The 18829-nt window shown below is 37.9% G+C and overlaps 1 protein-coding gene across 1 annotated transcript; it reads left to right on the forward strand.

Annotated features, from left to right (window-relative positions):
- Positions 1-870: 870 nt before the first annotated feature.
- On the forward strand, positions 871-8736 carry LOC110696481 (NADPH-dependent pterin aldehyde reductase-like). Its single transcript, XM_021873775.1, has 5 exons — positions 871-1359; positions 1478-1547; positions 2724-2917; positions 5298-5470; positions 8462-8736. Exons 1-5 carry the CDS (start codon positions 1126-1128, stop codon positions 8529-8531), a joined length of 741 nt encoding a protein of 246 aa, XP_021729467.1. The 5' UTR covers positions 871-1125; the 3' UTR covers positions 8532-8736.
- Positions 8737-18829: the final 10093 nt, after the last annotated feature.

The raw sequence follows: 18829 nt of genomic DNA on the forward strand, positions 1-18829 counted from the left end.
ACAATAACAACACACTACTAACAATAACAAAATACTACTAACACACTACTATTAAATTAAAAACAATAATAAACCAAATCAAAACAATAATAAACCACATAATTGGCAACATTACAACAACAACAACAACAACAACATTATTAATAATAATGGTAATAATACTAATAACAACAACAACAATAATAATATTCCTCACAACGATATTAATAATAATAACAACAGTAATACTTATAACAGTACTTACAATAATTATTTCAATCAATTTTTTTTTATAAAATTTTAATCACGAACAAATACATAACAATAATACATACCATTAACAATAAAAAAATAAAATTATTTAATAAAAAAAATACAAACAATAATCACGAGGATAAAAAATTCCAAAATTTATAAAAAAACATATTTAAACACATATTAATCACGACAAACAATAAAAAAATAAAAAATATACGAAAAAATCGGACTTCCGCCGGAAAAATCCGGAAGTTTGGCGGAACTTCCGAAAATTTCAGGCGGAAGTACCCAGATCCGCCTGAAATTTCGGGAAGTTTCACTAAACTTCCTGATTTTTCCGGCGGAAGTCTCTAGAAACCGTTTTTTTTTCAAATTAAAAACAACAAAAACCACAACAATACCTGCTTGTCGCCACCAACGTCGTCCCCACGACCACCGAATGTGAGCCTTATGCGTCGACGATCCCCATAGCCGGATTCAACCTTGAATGGGTGGTGTTCGTTGGTTTTTTTTGGAGTGTTTTAGAGAGATAAAATTTTAGAGAGAGATTTTGTTAGCAGTGAAATGACTTGTAAGTTTCATAACTTAGTTTCATGAGTATTTACATAGGATGGACAAATAAAAAAAGCGAGTGTCACGTTATAATTTGCAAAAACGTTTAACAACACCCAATTTCCCCCTAATTTCTCACACCCACGGGCCACGGCCACCATTTCAGCTCCTCCACTCGTTGCTTTTATTTTCAATTTTTTCATTACTCAACTCCCTCTCTTTAGCTTCTTCTACCCATCAAATTACAATCAAAATTAAGCAAATCAAAAGTCTATTCTTCAAATTCTAGACTATTAGAATAGAATTTTCCATTGATTTTGATCAATTACAACAGTCATGGCAGCAGCAGCAACAGCGGCAGCAGGGTCGGGTGGACAAAGAACAATACTCATAACAGGCGTAAGCCGAGGTTTAGGCAGAGCTTTAGCTCTTGAAATGGCGAAACGAGGACATTGTGTTGTTGGGTGTGGTCGTTCTCAAGATAGAATTGATTCTCTTCAAGCTGAACTTCACAATTCTCCTTCTTCTACTTCTGAAGAATCCAATCATCTTCTTCTCAATGTTGATGTGGTAATTTCAATGATTAACATTCATTAAATTTGTCGAATTTTTTGGTGGGGTTTTTTGAATTTTGAATATTGAATATGAACTGATGATTTTGGATTAATGGGTTGAATTTTGGGTGTAGAGGTTGAATAACAGTGTGCAGGATCTTGCTAAGTTACTTGTTGAGAAGAAACGGATTCCTGATATTGTTGGTATGTTGTTTTTTCTTGTTGATTAGTTTTTGAATATTTGTTTGTTATTATTTTGTAGATGGTTTGAAATTGTATGATTATTAGGAGGGCAATTGTTTTTTTTTTTTTTTTTTTTTTTTTTTTTTTTTTTTTTTTTTTTGGCAATGTGGATTTAATTAGGTTGATTAATTGTAAAGGGTATTGGATTTTTCCAAGAAAAAAGACCATATAGTTGGCAAGAGTTTGTTTCAAACAATTTTTGGATTTGGCCATTCAGGGTTCAGCTGCTTTTCTCTAATTAAATTGTGTTGTCCTTGATATTCATTTAAATCTAAACTATTCAGGGTTTGATTGCTTGTCTCAAACAATGGCATGAGTTTGCCTTGAATATCGGTAAATTTGTGTAGACTTGGAGACCACTTGTAATGTCATAGACTCGACCTTTATGAGAGGTAACGAGTTAGTGGTATAGTATGTTGATTAGTTCCTGCGCGGTATATCATTTTCACATCACTAGTTAATAATTACATTATCAATGTGACAATTAATTATGCACAGAGGATTGCATTGTGGAAAGGTGTTTATTGCTTTAGTTAATGTTCTTGATGTTACTAAGGAAACTTAACAATGGTGGGTTTAGGTGTTGCATATTTGTCAAATGTGTCACACAGCTAACTCTTATCAAGATTTTGAAGTACAAAAGTGACGAGTTAAGATGTAATTAGTCTCTTCTCTTGATGCACTAAAATGTTACTAAGAGCCCATAGTTTGTCATATATTGGTAGGCAACATAATTTTTGTAAGTTTTATTATGAGTGACAATATGCAGATACAGAGCCAATATGATCCTAGCCTTTTTACCTAGAGAATTTGGTTAATGGTTCTCATTGGTACTTAATGGCGTGCTAAGTTTGGGTATGATGTAAAAAAAGAAATTATTGCTAAAGAACTCTTCTATAGAGGAACTGGGAAGATTTTTGAATGTAATAATCACCTTATAAAAGCTAAAAACACAAAGTCTGAAGTTGATTTTCTTTAAGCAACTATGGTTCGTGTATCTTCTTGAGAATAATATTTGCAATTAGTGTGAGAAGAAAGTTTCTTTTTACCAATATTTTTTGGTTTGTATCATTTTTTTTTTTATTTTTGTCATGCTTGCATCTATTTTCAGTTAATCATATTATAAAATTCTTGCAGTAAATAATGCTGGCACCATTAATAAAAACAACACCCTGTGGGAGGTTCCAGCAGAAGAGTTTGACACTGTGATTGATACTAATGTGAAGGGGGTTGCTAACGTGCTTCGTCACTTCATCCCTCTTATGATCGAGAGGAAGCATGGTATCATTGTCAATCTGTCATCTGGATGGGGGCGATCTGCTGCTGCTCAGGTAAAGTGTTTTGTTGTTATATTTTTCTTATAGGCATACTTGCAATATCATTTTTCTTGAATGCTGCTGTATGTTTCTAGTGGTGGACTTGAGAGTACTTGACTGATTTAAGGAAAATTCTGAATAACAAATTCTGAAAGTAAGGAGATAGAAAATTACAATTTGAATCATCATCATTGTGACTACATCAATAGCTTATAGTTAGTATGAAGAGAAAGTTTTGACTTTTTAGGGTAAAATGCAAATAAAGAAGTTGCCAAAGAGTTATGCGGAGAACTGACTTGAGTCGCTATTTGCAAGGACAGAGGGGTAAAGATAGAGTTTTACTGATGCAATGTCGGTGAAACTATTTATTACTGCACTTGAAAGATAGAAAAGAATGAGATTTTATGACATTGTTGAACTTTTTGAAGGTTTGTCATGCCAACAAGCAGATTTTAAAATACAAGTTCCTAGGTATAATATCAAAAAAGTATTCGTTTCTCAGCTTAGAATCTTTGAAGAGTCAACATTTATGGGGACACGGTTGATATGCGAGATACTTATATATGAATTCAAAATGAAGACAGAAGTTTCCTCAAAAAAAAAAAAAAAAAAAAAAAAAAAAGAGAGACAAATGTCTTGAACTCCAGGAGGTTGCGCGGAACTATGTTGTTGATGCTATCAACAAAACAATCTTAGCACTTTGCCTGAAGTTGATCATGGATTTGCTCTTTTGAAAAGGCTGTTGTATCAATATCGGGAAATTGATTAGTCACTGGGAAGCTGTTGACATAGGTTTTGGTGGGCAAAGTAATGATTTTCCATGTATTTGTATATGTGTAATTGTATTGCAACATATTTATGGGTGCCTAAAAGGGAGGGGATATCTGTGATGGGTAATGGTAGAATCTTTTGAAGTGTCAAGGAATCATTTTATGGGAACATGGTTGATATACGAGACACTGTCAAGATCTGGGAGGTTATATATGAACAAAAATGATGAAAAATGTCTTAAACTTTAGGAAAATATCATGGAACTATGTTTTAGGTGTCATCAACAAAAAAATCTTAGCACCTTGCGTGAAGTTGATCATGATTTTGCTGTTTTGGAATGGCTATTGGTTTAGTGGGAATTTTTTTGAATTTCTAAAAAGTATGTATAATTGTATTGAAAATGTTTGATGAGTGGGCCTCAGAAAAAGGGGAGAGGATATTTGTGATGGGTAATTGTCTACTTGCATGTTGCAACTATACAAAGCTTAACGAAGAAATAAACAATAACAATGTGAATAAGTCATTGATTAGGGTTGCTAGATATTATTCAATTAGGTTTTCCTACGTGATAGGTTGATTTGTATTGATTACCTAATAAGAATTTGTTACATTATTCCCTGGTTTGAAGCTGTATGGGATATGTTATAAATGCCAAACCAAATCATAATTACAGAAAAACCAGGATGACAAAGAAACCAAGAAACAATATATTATCGTACAGATGTTTTGTCAAATTTAACTTAGTTGATTACTAAATTTGCTTGCCTTGATAAGTTGTTTAATCCTAGGAAAAGTTTCCTTGGAAAAGAAATTGTGTCCCTCTCAACTGAATGTGATATGTTCAAGTAAAAAATATAAAAATGACATTTTGGAAGTAAGTAATTCTGACGGATCAAACAAGATCCCACATAATAGATGGTCAAATGGGAGTGAGGATAGTGTAAAAGTCTAAATATTGTAAATTTTATGGAAGTGAGAAATATACATTGTGATCTTGGCAAAGATGATGATTTTTTGATCGATGTGTTTTGTAATTTTGTTTATCTGTTAAGCTATTGATGTTTTTCTTATAAAACTATTGATTTAGTTGTCATTGGAGATTATTGAAAAAGAGAGCACTTAAGAAGATTCTGGATTAGTGTGTGGAATGGTTTTACACTTCACGGAAGTTGGTGTTGTAGTTGAGTTCATTGGAGATCATATTTTCATCGTCTAAGTACATAATTCTCATTTGCAATTTTAAAAATAAAAATGATGTTTTTATATCTTAATTCTTTTTGGGATATAAGCAAAGCTTACTTTATATCTAAATGGTATACCACTTTTGTCTGGGCATTATTGAGAGTTGACTTTCTCTCTCTCTTCTTTTTCTTCTTCCTTTTTTTTTTGCTGTTGTTGTTCTTGTTGGGGATGGGGTAGCTACTTGACAAACGTTGGAGGGAATTTTATATTTTGAGAGACCATAATATATATTATACTTAAAGCTCAAATGTCTTACCATCTATATTGATTAGTGAATACTGAAGAATTCTTGGTTCTGGAGGCTAGTTGGTTCTTCCTGTTTAATGTTGACACTCTATTTTGTCTAGCAAACATAACTCTGAAATTGTTTCTCTTCTGCTAGGTTGCTCCTTACTGTGCTTCAAAATGGGCAGTTGAGGGTTTGACTAGAGCAGTTGCAAAGGAGCTGAGTGGTGGTATGGCAATTGTTGCTCTTAGTCCTGGAGTGATACATACTGAGATGCTCGAGTCCTGCTTTGGAAGTACAGCTCATGTCTATCCAAAGCCTGATCAGTGGTAATATATGAATTTTCCTTTTCTCTATACAAGTTATGAGTTAGTAATGCTTTTTATTCAGATATATCTTATGTACCATGCTTATCAAAGAACCTTTTTTTTCTTCACATTTTCTATATATTTGATTGCATCTGTTTCTTATTGGCTTATATTATGTTTCAAATGCTGAAACCAGTATATCATCAGGCCATCCCTATAGCTGGCTGAGAAACTTCTTGGTGGCTTTTGTGGTGTTTAGGCTTTTTGTATTCCAATAACAGGTTTGGGGAATATACTTGTTGGCTACCCCATGTATAGTCATTATCTCAAATACGCATCAACTATCCAATTTCTTACACTTTCTTAATACAATTGCCTTAAAAAGTACTACTTTTGTTTCCCTAAGTATTACTCACTTTCGGTTTTATTCGTTTTTTCTATAATTTAATCACTTACTTTATTGAGATTATTTAATTTATGTCAACCTTTTATTCACAATTTATCATCTTCGACCCAACTGTGTTAGACCTTCTGGTAATAGTTATTTATTTATTTATTTTTAACTCTTTTCTCTCTCTTCCTCTCTAAAAGCAAAAGTACCCACACGACCACATGAGTAGTCTCCCTCTTGGATTATCCTTGTTAGATATAGAGTTCGGAAAAGAGAGTACTCCCTCCATCCTTATTTTTTTGCCCCCTCGAATTTGTGGGGTGAAACTTTAATAAAATTTACCACAAATTCTCACTAATCCATAAGCAATAATATAGTCAAGTGAGATCTTGTAAGATTCGTTACATTGTCAATCAATCAATCAACGCCTTAATCCCATAAGTGGGGTCGGCTATATGAACCAAAAGTGATTATTCTATGTAGTCATTGACAAAAAATTTCCTCCTCCAACCCTAACGTTTCAATGCCTCAGCCTTATGCAAATCCATAGACTTCATATCCTTCCTAACTCCTTTCAACCAAGTCATTTTCGGTCTCCCTCTCCCTCGTTAACCCCTCTATGGTCCCACTCTTCCACTCTTCGTACCGGCTTACCCTCGGGTCTCCGTCTTACATGCCCAAACCAACACAACCGATTTTCCCCTAGTTTGTGTGCAATGTCTGTCACACCTACTTTCTTGCGAATAACCTCATTTCTAATTCTATCTCTTAGAGTGTTCCTGCACATCCACCTTTACATGCATATTTCTGTAACCTCCATCTTTTTAATGTGCTCCTTTTTAGAAGCTCAATATTCTGTACCTAACACTCCCGTAGCCACTCTCCATTTAAGCTACCTCGACTTAATCCTATGGGCCATGTCTTGATTACTGTCACCATTTTTATGGATGATCGACCCCAGATATTTAAAACATTCACTCATGGTCAAGTCCTTTCCATCCAAACTCACCACATCATCGCTTGTCCCCCTCTTAGTACCAAAGCTGCATACCAAATATTCAGTTTTACTCCGACTTAGCTTAAACCCTCTAGATTCCAACCTTTGCCTCCATTACTCCAATTTGGCATCAACCCCATCTTTAGTTTCATCCAGCAAAAAGACATCTGCAAATAGCATTCACCATGGAATCTCATCTTGAATTAGTCTGGTTACTTCATCTAGATTTGTTACAGTGTCTACTTTAATAATATCATGTTTTTATAAATTGTAGAAAATTAAATTTTTAAGACGTATCTTGAAGTTTGTGACTTCGTGAAAAGTTTAATGGGATGGGGGAGTAATAGATAACTTTTCCAAACCAACTATCAATTAACAATTGATAAGCTAGACAAATAAGCTCTTACAATCAGTTTAGCTAATAGTTGTGTAGCATATGTTTATTTTCACAAAGAAATATGTCCCTAAATAAGTGTTACAACTGCTAAACAATCCGAATATAGAACTTGAACATTTTGATTATCTGACATCTCACATATGTTTTCACTCCACTACAAGATCTAAACTCACAAAAGACAAGCCATAAGAACATACTAGGAACACTTTTGGCTAAGAGGGGAATGGGTAGCCTGTGCATGCTAGGAACACTATTGGTTAAGAGATGAATGGGTAACATTGGGAGTTGTCGAGGAGGGCACAGAGACAGCTGCATCCGAAGCTGGTTCCTGTGACTGCACCTGTCCATGTTGGGTAGGCAGCCGGGGATAAGAATGGGTAGCAGAAGTGACAGCAAAGGGCTCCAAGGCCTGGGCCTTCTTTAATCTGTCAAGACCTGCTCTTCCATACATTTATCTATAATTCCCACTAATCCTGGCAGCTGTTGCTAGGTCTCTGAATTTCTAGAATAAATTTAGCAGCACCAATCTCAGCAGCAGAGAATCGAAGAGCAACCAAACAAGCCACTGGAATTAAATTTCTAACCAACAAATCTCATTTGATCAGCAAGGGATAGCTTAAACCCTCATATAACAATGTGTTATCTACTAAGAAGGTGGACTTTACCAATACATGGCACTTCACTAGAAATAACAGTATAGTGTACATACATGTTACAGAGGCAGGGGTGAGAGAGTGAAGGGAAGATTTAATTTGATGGGGATCAGTAAGGATGAGAGCATTGACGGGTGTCACGTGTCAGAGAAAATGGTGCTTTGGTTGTTTCAAACCATCCCATGATACCAGTCCACTTCATGATTTCATTGTTCTCTCTATGAGTCTATGTTATGCTTGAGAAAAGTTTCAGGTTAAATGTTAGATATATGTCCTTGTTGCAATATTCTGCTGCATACATGTATTGTTGTCTGAAAAAATACTTGTATGACTTGGTTTGTTGATTTTTAACTGACAGGAAGCAATGCTTCATCCGTTACTTTCAGTTTTATTTGACAAGCTAACAGAGTTGGTTGTTGGACATGAAATTGTTGAAGCTATGATTATTGTTGGATGTTGGGCACAAATTTTTTAAGCTATTTGACATGTATCCTGCCATAGGAATGATCATACCTGTAGATGTGATTTGTTATGCACTTATCATAAGATTAACTTTATTCATTTTTTCTTGCAGGGCTCCGAGGGCAGCAACCATGATACTTAATCTGACATCTGCTGACAATGGTGCATCATTAACTGTGTAAAGACTAAAGAGTAAAAGCTAACTTAACCAGTGTTTTTTCCTTAAAAATAATTGAAATTTTGATAGATTGTATAATGCGTAAATGGGACCTGTATTATTGTTCTCTTATTGCTCAATCTCTATCTACGAGGATCATCATTTGAAATGCAACCACAGATTTTCAGTACTGTGACTTAAATTAAGCTTGACCTGTAAATTTTGTTTTCTCCCCTCTCATATTATTCTTAGAATGGAATTGCTCAGGTAGATAGCAGTCATAGCACACCCCTCTGAGGCTGTGACCTCCTTGCCTAAAGGAACTCCCTCCTAAGGATGTGTGGAAGAACTGCGGACACTCTAGTACTCTACCTTCCTCTGTTGTGTCTAAACACAGTTTTTTTGAATTATCAAACAACAATCAAAATTTAAAACGTGCTGTGGATTACCCCCGAACAGAAAAACATGCCCTTTAGGTTAGGTTGCTTGACTACTTGCATTTTGCCTTTGGATTTTATGGTCTCTTGGCTACCTTGCTCTTCTTGTTTAACTTTTTGATTCTTTATTGAGCTTGATGATTATACTCAGTCTATGTGGAAGTTAAGGCTAATCTATTTATGTTAAGAACTCATTTTATTCTTTATTTATTTATTTATATTTTTAAAATTGAAATGTCTTATGTCAACTCACTATGAGATGACCTTCTTGGCTTATTGCCTTTTTACCAATCAATAACCACCTTTACTTAAAATGTTAATACGGAGTAACTCGTAGGTACATATAACATGATTTTTTTTTAATTTTCTTTTTTACTACGGTCTGAAAAAGGGCTAGCCTTTAAAGAACCTGTGATAACAACTCAAACACTGAAAATAAGGAAAAAAAAAAAAAAGCTTTAATCTTCTTTAGTACATTTCGGTGCTCCACCCTCTCTGCAGCCTTCCCATTAATGACTTCGACCAGCATGAAGTTGGAGATTTTGATCTGGATATGGAGAAGACCTCTCCCCCTGGCTTCCTTAAGACCACCATGGATGCCTTCTATTAATGTGAGACTGGCAACGTTCCCACTGAGCCTAATAGTCCCTTGAGTCGCCCTAGCCCTAGTCTTACTAAGAGTTTGAATTCCTCTGTCGAAAAAAGGACTCGAAATTCTTTCTAGAGATCCCTAAGCACCTGTCATCTTCCTTGAGAACCCAAACCCCTTTTTTCCCTACCTTACCATTCCTAAGCAAGCTGGCAGTAATGGAACATTTTTCGGAATTCGAATTACCAGTGACGAGATCTTCCTGTTCATCATGTAACTCCTTCATGTATAAATTGGCAAAGCCCGTTGGGGGGGGGGGGGAGGGGTAGAGTGAGTATCAAACCCATGTCACTCCTAGGAGAGATGGAGGGACAAACCACTCCATGATCCTCATTACACATGAAAGTTATGGTTAATGTTTATGAGTTAAAAACTTATTAATATAAAAGGTGTTACCTCATATGGCAACTCACTATGTGATGTAAAAAATAGCGTTCAATTCATAGACATGCATAAATAACACGACATCGTACAATTAGTCAATTATACTATTATAATATTTAAAAAACTAAGAGAGGCAAATGGAAAAGGGTAAAATATTGAAAGAGAACAATAGAAAGAAAATCAAGTCATGCTCATGGCCCAAAAAAAAAATAAGAAAATGATCAAAAACTTGTAGTCCAAAATGTCCGAAATTAGCGTGGTAAAGTAGATTAGTCGAGTGCAAAATTGTTCATTTTCAAGCTTGAGAATTCAATCAAGCTCAAAACTTTATTCAAATTCAGTTCGTACAGTAGGTTATACTCTGTAGTGTGTTGAACCACTTGTTTTTGTTGGTATCGCTGTGATTTTTAGCCTCTTTTTCTTTTAATTTTCTTAAAAATATTTTTGTAACAAATTTTCAAAAATGCCAAATCAGCCCTTATTAATTGAGCTAAGTTAGTAAACCTGCTAATTATGCACAAGATGCTAATTGAAAAAGAAACTATTTAATTAAAAAAAAGGAAATAATTGTTTTTTCTTCATTTTCATACACACGGGTAGAGGTGGCCAGTGGGCCGGGTTGGACCCATCCCACCCTAACCCGCACGGCTGGTGGGTCACGTGGGTCCGACCCGATTTCAACCCGGCACAGCCCGGATTTAACCCGGGTTGTGTTGTGGGTCCATAATTTTCGGCACAACCCATTTCAACCCACCTCTTTTTAACCTGTTTGATTCCACCCAACTCGCACAACCCGTTTTGACCCATTTAATTCGACACACCTAGCCCGTGAACCCACCTAACCCGACCCACCTCGCACAACCCAACCCACCTTGCACGCCCAACCCGCACGACCCATGATCAACCCACCCGCATGCATGACCCACCTAACCCGCATGGCCCATCCACCCAACCCGCACGGCCCGCCTAGCCTAACAGCCATTTTTCAAAACTAACGTCTAGTTTTTCAAAACTAACAGCTAGTTTTTTGTATTGTACCGACTAGTTTTTTGAGTGTATGATCATCCCCTCAATTTTTTCCTATAAATACCAATTCTATTTCACTCAAATTTCCACACAACTCAAGCTTTCTTTCTCTCTTACTCAAAAATTCTTAATTGTTCTCAAATTCTCAAGTGTTATTTAGTGTTATATAGAGTTTTATTTTTGTTAAAAAAAAATCTCCTTAATATTATTATTAGTATTCTTAAGATTCTAAAAAAAAAAAAAAAAAAAAGGGCTCAAGAGGAGGAATGGGAAGGAATCAAAGTGGTGGTCGAAGTGGTGGCCAAATGAGTGGTGGTGAAAATTTTTCGTATGAAATTAATACGGAAAATTTAAACCAATTTGTCAATGAATATGGAGATTATGGTTTAGAAGATGGGCAAAACATTCAAACGTCTCCACCAACATTTCTCTCACCAATCGTCGAGTTCAATTATGCCACCTCCATCACAACCAACATCTCAACCTTCATCTCAAGGTAATTTCTAATTTAATTTTTATTGTTATGAATATTTTAAAAAACTGTTATTAATGATTATAAAGTTAGTTTAGTTTCCAATTTTCTATGATTTATAATTACCATGAAAAATGCGTTTAAATAATTATAATTAAAATATTTAAATTTAAAAGCTTATTTTTATGAATAGCATTTAAAAATTAATTTCAATAATTTGATTTTTGAAAGGTGATGGCGGTGAAAGTAGAGGTCGAGCACTATTTTCTTGGGTGTGGAAACATTTTGAACGAGTTGAGGTCACACCCCTGGGATGGCAACCCGGTCAACCAAAGAGGTTCACGTGTACATGCCTAGTTTGCAAGGCGCTAGGTGCAAATGTCAAGTCATATAGCAGGAAAACGGGAGATGGAACCAGAACCTTGAGTTGACATTTGCAAAATAAACACGACTTGTTCGAAAATGGCCCCTGTCCTTCGGGGGGTGGGTTTCCTGTCCAAACACAATTGGGTGGATACATGAACCATTTACCCGGCGGAGGTACACCTTTCATTTATAATAAAGATAGAATGATTGATGAAATGAATACTTTAATTATTGCTAATGAATACCCTGTTAGTTACGGTGAAAATGCAAACGTTGAGCATTTTAATAAAGTTGCATTACAACCTGCATTTACTCGTGTCCCCCGAAATACCCTAAGACGTTATACACAAACTTCTTATTATAAGTATAGGAGTGATTTTATTGAATTATTTCGTACTTTTGATGGTCGTGTTAGTTTTACAAATGATACATGGACTTCTAGTTTTGGCGAACCTTTTCTTTGCATTACTGCTTATTGGGTGGATTTTGATTGATTTATTCAAAAACGTATACTATGTTTTCAAGCTATGGAAGAAAGGCATGCCGGTTTTAACATCAAAGTTCGTATTTTGTATTGTTTAAAAGAATTTCACTTGAATAATAAAGTTTTTTCTTTGTCTCTTGATAATACAACTGCAAACACAAAGTGTATTGACTATTTGAAAAATGACTCCGAGTTGCATTTGTTGCTGGGTAGTAGTCTTTTGCATGTTAGATGTTGTGCTCATATTTTGAATTTGTCTGTTCAAGAGGGTCTCGGTGAGCTGCAACCATTGCTAAACCCAATTAGAACAGTTATAAAATGGATTAGGATTACTCAGTTAGTTAGAAGAAAGTACATAGCTATGTGTAAAGAGAGAGGTCTTCAGAAAAAACAATGGTCTATTGATACCCCTACCCGTTGGAATTCTACTTTCAATTTGTTGAATGATGCTATAAAGTATCATGACATTTTGACCCAACTTTACAATGAGACTCGTGTTGATCCTACTGAGTTAATAACCGAAAGTCATTGGACTAATGCTTCTTTTGTTCGTGATGTTTAAATGCTTTTGATAATGTAACTCATATTTTCTCTTATATTTATGAGCCTAACATTCATTTAGTCATAATTGAGTGTGTTAAAGTTGTTCACACCATCGAAGAGCATATGAAGATTGATGGACTTCGTCCCGTTCTTGATAGCATGAAACGTAAGTGGCATACTTATTTTACTGAATTTCCAATTATTTATGGAATTGCTGCTATTCTTGACCCGATGTCAAAGCTGAAGGTTTGGAAAATCTTTTAGAATTTTATTATACAAGTTTAAGTATCGATTATGATGTTAGTGAATATATTAACAAATGCAAATCTATTTTGGGAGACCTTTATGATCATTATGCATCTATTTATGGTTTTGATTTAGCAACACCAACTACTACTAGCACTTCCGATTCTAGATTTGGTTTTCTTGATAAAGTTATGAAAAAAAAACACAAAGCATCTACATCATTCTCATCATCATGTTCTTCAACACTTGCTATTAATGATTATTTGTCATATCAACATGAGACCAACAACAACTTTCAAATTATAACATGGTGGCAAGAACATAAAAAAAGTTTTCCTATATTGGCGAGAATTGCAAAATATATACTTGCAGTTCCCGCTTCATCTGTTGCTTCCGAGTCTGCTTTTAGTGCAGGTAGAAGAGTGTTAGATGAAAAAAGATCTCGCTTAACTCCGGAAAGCATTTAAATTTGTGTTTGTAAGACATATTGGGATCAAGCTGAAAGATGATCCTGTGATGATATTGGAGTCGTCAACGAATGATGCAGCTTCCGAGGAAGATGATGCAACAAACATGGGTGGCTAGTAAAGTCTAAATCAGGTACGCTAAGAATTACGTGGGCTTTAATTCTTTCGGGATACATAGGCAACTTATTTTTGAAAATTACAATTTAATTGCAAAATTAAATTTTAGTTTTCTAAAGATAAGTTCAACCCCCCCCCCCCAATTCCAAAAGAAGAACAATATAAGAACTACGTTGGATTTGATTCCTTATTTTATGATATAAGGATACGTAGGCATCTTAATTAAGAGCAACTGAGCAAGCCATCAAATTGTTAATTTTGTAAAACTTAAAACAAGCCCATTTAGCCATTTGGCCCAACCGACCCTAACCTACGAACCCACCCGACCCTAACCCACGAACCCAACTCAACCCAAACCCACTGACCCACCCTTCGACCTACCCTAACCCACTAACCCACCTCGACCTACCCTAACCCACGAACCCAGCTCGACCCACCCACGACCCGTCTAACCCACGAACCTAACCCTTGTGTGTCCAATAAACCTGGGCATCGTGCCGGGCCGTGCCGCCGCGGGCCGTGCCTGGCGGGCCACCGTGCCCAGGAAGTCGTGCCGTGCCGTGCCGACCATTCTCACAGGCCAGCCCACGGCCTGGCACGGCCCTCGTGCTTGGCGGGCTCGTGCCGTGCCGGCCACGTGCCGGCCTGCGTGCTGGCCTAGTGGGCTGGTGGCAGTTTCCAGTTTTTTTTTTTATTTTTTTTATTTTTTAAAAAAAAATAAGTGACAACATTATAAATTATATAAGTATTATAATGTATATAAGTTATAAAATTATAATTATAAGTTTTATAAGTTATAAGGTTATAACTTATAAGTTATTAAGTTATAAGTTTTATAATTATAAGTTAAATATTTATGTTTTATAATTTTGTATATTCAATATTTATATTTATATATTTACTTTATACTATTACTTTATATTTTAATGTTTATGATTTATTAAATATAATTTTGTATTAGTAATTGGTATAATATTTTTTTTTTTTAATATGAATTTACAAATTGTAACAAAACGGGGAAAAAAGGCAAATTGGACTTTGGATGTGAATAATGCGTACTTAATATTATTATTAATTGAGTTGAGAAAATTGTACAATGATAACAATGATAAAAATCGTACAATGATGGTATTAAACAAAAATTGGAAAATGATAAAATTGATATTTGATAATGATTAAAATCGTACAATATACAATAATTGTCTATTCTTCTTCTCCTTCTTCTTGCTCGTCTTCGTCTTCGTCTTCGCCTTCAAGGTCATCGGCTAGTTGCATAGATTGGGAACTAGCCGAACCCGAACGGTCGGAAGTGGAGGTTCCTTCTTCGTTGTCGTTGTGGTCGTAAGAACGGTCTTGTGAGCGATTTTCCGCATCCAACCAATATTTGAAACACACGCACATTTCTAGTGTTTCGGGTTTTAGACTTGTTCTTCTATTGTCTAACACCCTTCCGGATGCGCTGAAAGCTCGTTCGGAGGCGACGGAGGAAACTTGGATAGCAAGAATGTCTCGTGCCATTGCCGCCAAAGTTGGATGCTTCGAGCTTTGTTGTTTCCACCATGCAAGGAGGTCGAGGCTGTTTATCTCATCGTCGTCCATGCCTTTTGTGAATTCGTAACTCAGGTACATCTGCAACTCCGAGACGTCGCTTTGCGTTCTCCTGATTGATGAATCACCTGAAAACCTTGAAATCAAGTTAGTAGCTTGTGAAAATAAATGTTTGGCCTTCTTACTTACGTTTTTGGATGGTTGGGAAGGCCCTGAGCGAGGAACGGTGCCATATTTGGCTTCATAGACTCTATATAAAGCAAAAAACTGATCCTTCACATTAGTCTTATAGTTTTCTACATCATCGTCAAGAAACATGCATTGAAAGTAAATGTCAACTAACATAAATGTGTTTTCATACTTTTGCCTAGGATCTAATATGGAAGCTGATTAGGGGATTTTTATCAACCAATCACCATCTGACAAGTGGACCAACCAGGTTCCGCCACGTGTCCTTCACGTAGGCTAATAGGAGCCTGCCACGTGTCAACCAGAGAAACGTCCTCCATGGACCAATGGCGACGCGACACGTGTCCACCCATGCCAAATGGGTAAATCGGCCCACAAGGCCCAATTCTCGTGGGAGTCCCAGTCAGCTCTAGGTTTAACCTAAACCTAGGAATTGGCACGCGTCCCAAGGCATATAAATATGCTCATTAATCCTCATTAAAGAGGATTACGCACATTAAACACTCTCACCTAGAGAGACTTAATTACAATATTCCGCATTAATTACTCCTTAAACAAGTACTAACTTGACCGTTGGAAGCGGATCTCCAATCACTCGGAGTATCCGTTTGTTTTGCAGGTACAGGCGTCCTGATCCAGTCTCGGAATTGTAACTCTCCCGCAGGACATCAGAAAACCCTGAAACATTTTGGCGCCGTCTTCTGTACCGACTCCAGAAGAGAGGCGTCCCCTGGACGACCCTCAAGTTCAAACGGATCATGATACTGAAGAAGAGGTTGAATGTGAAGCACATACAGCTTCAGACGGGACCCTAAGGGCCCGGCGTACCCGTCATACCGAAAGGAGAGAACGGGAAGATCCTCAAATTGGACTCAGTGATCCAGTCGGCGCACCGCCTGTTCAGCAGCGGCCAGCTGAAGGATCTGCTCCCATTACGAGAAACGAACTCATGACCTTCATGAGGGGCTTCAAGGGAGAGATTCAGGAACTAATCACAAAAGGACGCCTGCTCTGGCCAAGGAGCAGTCGGCTAAGAAACCTTCCTCTTCAGGGAAGAGGAAGCCTGTTCAAGGACGAGAGGAGACCCCTCATCCTAACTCTAGGAAGTAGGAGCCGCCTGCGCTTGATTTCACAAAGTACCGCTTTCCTACTCCAGGAAAGAGGAAGCCCGTTCGTCATATACAGGCGGATGGGTCGAAGAAAACATACACAGACGCTCGGCTATTGCTAGAACAGAAGAAGAACGACCGACTGTCAGAGTCGGCCTCTACTCCAGAGTTTCAAGAGAGTCTGTGCAATACCTCTATGAGGTATACTCAGTCAAATCATGGGAGTCAGACAGACAGTACCTCCCGTCGGTCTGGTTTTCATAACGACCAGGCGGTACCAAACTTACCCTTTGTACCGCAACAACAATACTTCCTACAGTCACCTCTGTTTGGAGGACATGCAGCAAAAAATGTCCAACCTTTGGACTGGCAGCTACGGTTGCTTAGACTTGGAGAACAGCCGTCGGCTTTCTCCAAGGAAATTACTGAAGCCGCTCAGCCGGCCAAAGTTAAAAATGTGTTAGTAAGCGCCTATGACGGCACTACTAACCCAGAAGACCATTTGATGACATTCACCAACCTGATGTACCTCCAAGGGTTGGATGATCCCACTTGGTGCAAGTGTTTCCCAGCGACTCTTAAAGGAATCGCACAACAATGGTTTGGCAACCTGCCGACTGGTTGTGTGAATAACTTCAGGACGCTTGCTTACTTATTCACCTCCAATTTTGCCATGAACATACCTGCAAAGAAGACAACCCTTGATTTAGGGACGATTCAGCAGGGCGAGAAGGAGGGGCTTCGTTCTTATATCAGGCGGTTCAACCTGATGAGGATACAGATTCAAGGGCTACCGGATGAGGTGGCCTATACTGACTTTTTCAGAGGTCTCAAGGACGGGTCGACCTTCAAATTTGATTTGGTTCGAAAGAGGGTGGCGACTCTTCAAGAAGCCTTGATCGAAGCAGAAGCCTATATACAGGCGACTGATCTTTGTAGTACTGGAAAGCAGTCGGACGGAAGGAGGTTCGACAAGAAAGAAGGACGACAGAAGCAGTCGTCCAACAAAGATGAGAAAAAGAGAAAAGAGGTCTGAGCGGCTGATTCCTCTAAACAGCCGACCCAGAAGAAGAAGAAAGAATTCAAACTAACTCCCCAAAGTATGCGTTTAACAAGGATAGCTAAGCTATCCTAAAAGAAATTAAGGGACGGATCACAATTGAGAAGCCGACCCCCATGAAGGGTTCTGCGAGCAATCGGAACCAAGAAAAATTCTGTGATTATCATGAAGACGTTGGTCATGAAACCAACGAATGCATCAGTCTGATGCGATATCTAGACTGCCTGGCTGAACAAGGCGATCTTGACTCTTATGTCAAGAAATCTAAGGGGAACACTTCCTCGAAAAAGCAGTCGGCCAAAAAGAATCAACAGGCCGACAGCTCTGATATAGATGATGCAGTCGTCTACACCATTGCAGGCGGCTTCTCAGGAGGCGATCCCACTATCAGGGGCAACAAGGACAACATCACGCGGTTAGACGTCAATTCCGTTCACCTAGAACGACCCTCCAAAAATTCATTCCCTGATATTGTCATCACTGAAGAGGATTTAGGAGGGGTAAGGGGGCCGCATGACGACCCCATTGTTATTGAATGTAAAGTGGCCAACTAGAGAGTTGGCTGAATCCTCATAGATACCGGCAGCTCCTCAGACCTTATCAGTAGCAAATGTCTGTCAAAGCTCAAGTATCAGACTGATTGCATACACCCGGTATCCCACCCTCTAGTAGGGTTTGGAGGAGGAGTCGTCCACCCGGTAGGACGTGTGGATTTACCCGTCTGCCTGGGTGAAAAAGGGGAAGGTCGACACATGGTGGTCCGGTTCCTGGTAGTTGAGGAACTCTCGGCCTACAACATGATTTTGGGACGACCAACCCTGAATAATTCAAAGGCTGTTATAATCCCATCTCTTATGTTGCTCAAATTTGAGAGGGATGACGGAACAGTCGGCTCCCTAAGAGGAGATCAGAAGATGGCCCGAGAGTGCTACCTTTCGGACATCAAACCCACTGTCATGGCCGTTGGGTCAAGTGGTGGAAAAACAGACCTTGGCGTTGTCAAGGAGAATGCACCTGCTCAAGAAGCAGGCGGAAAGAAAAGAAAGGCTGCCCAGTTGGGGGTCGCAAGAAAAGAGAAAAGATAGCAATCATTGGCAGAGGAGCGGTCAGACGAATTCCGCCCTCAGCCGGCTGGTGAGCATACGGACCTGATCTTAGACGGCTCGCGCCTTGACCGAACAGTCAAGGTTGGGACGACTGCTCTGAGAGTTCTGGGTGAAGATTTC

This window comes from Chenopodium quinoa, unplaced genomic scaffold (assembly GCF_001683475.1).
Source record: "Chenopodium quinoa cultivar QQ74 unplaced genomic scaffold, ASM168347v1, whole genome shotgun sequence".
Classification (NCBI taxonomy): domain Eukaryota; kingdom Viridiplantae; phylum Streptophyta; class Magnoliopsida; order Caryophyllales; family Amaranthaceae; genus Chenopodium; species Chenopodium quinoa.

Coding starts and splice junctions, on each gene's coding strand:
- LOC110696481 (XM_021873775.1), top strand. CDS start 1,126: ATGGCAGCAGCAGCAACAGCGGCAGCAGGGTCGGGTGGACAAAGAACA. Junction 1,360..1,477: donor TTCTTCTCAATGTTGATGTG/GTAATTTCAATG, acceptor TTTTGGGTGTAG/AGGTTGAATAACAGTGTGCA. Junction 1,548..2,723: donor ACGGATTCCTGATATTGTTG/GTATGTTGTTTT, acceptor AAATTCTTGCAG/TAAATAATGCTGGCACCATT.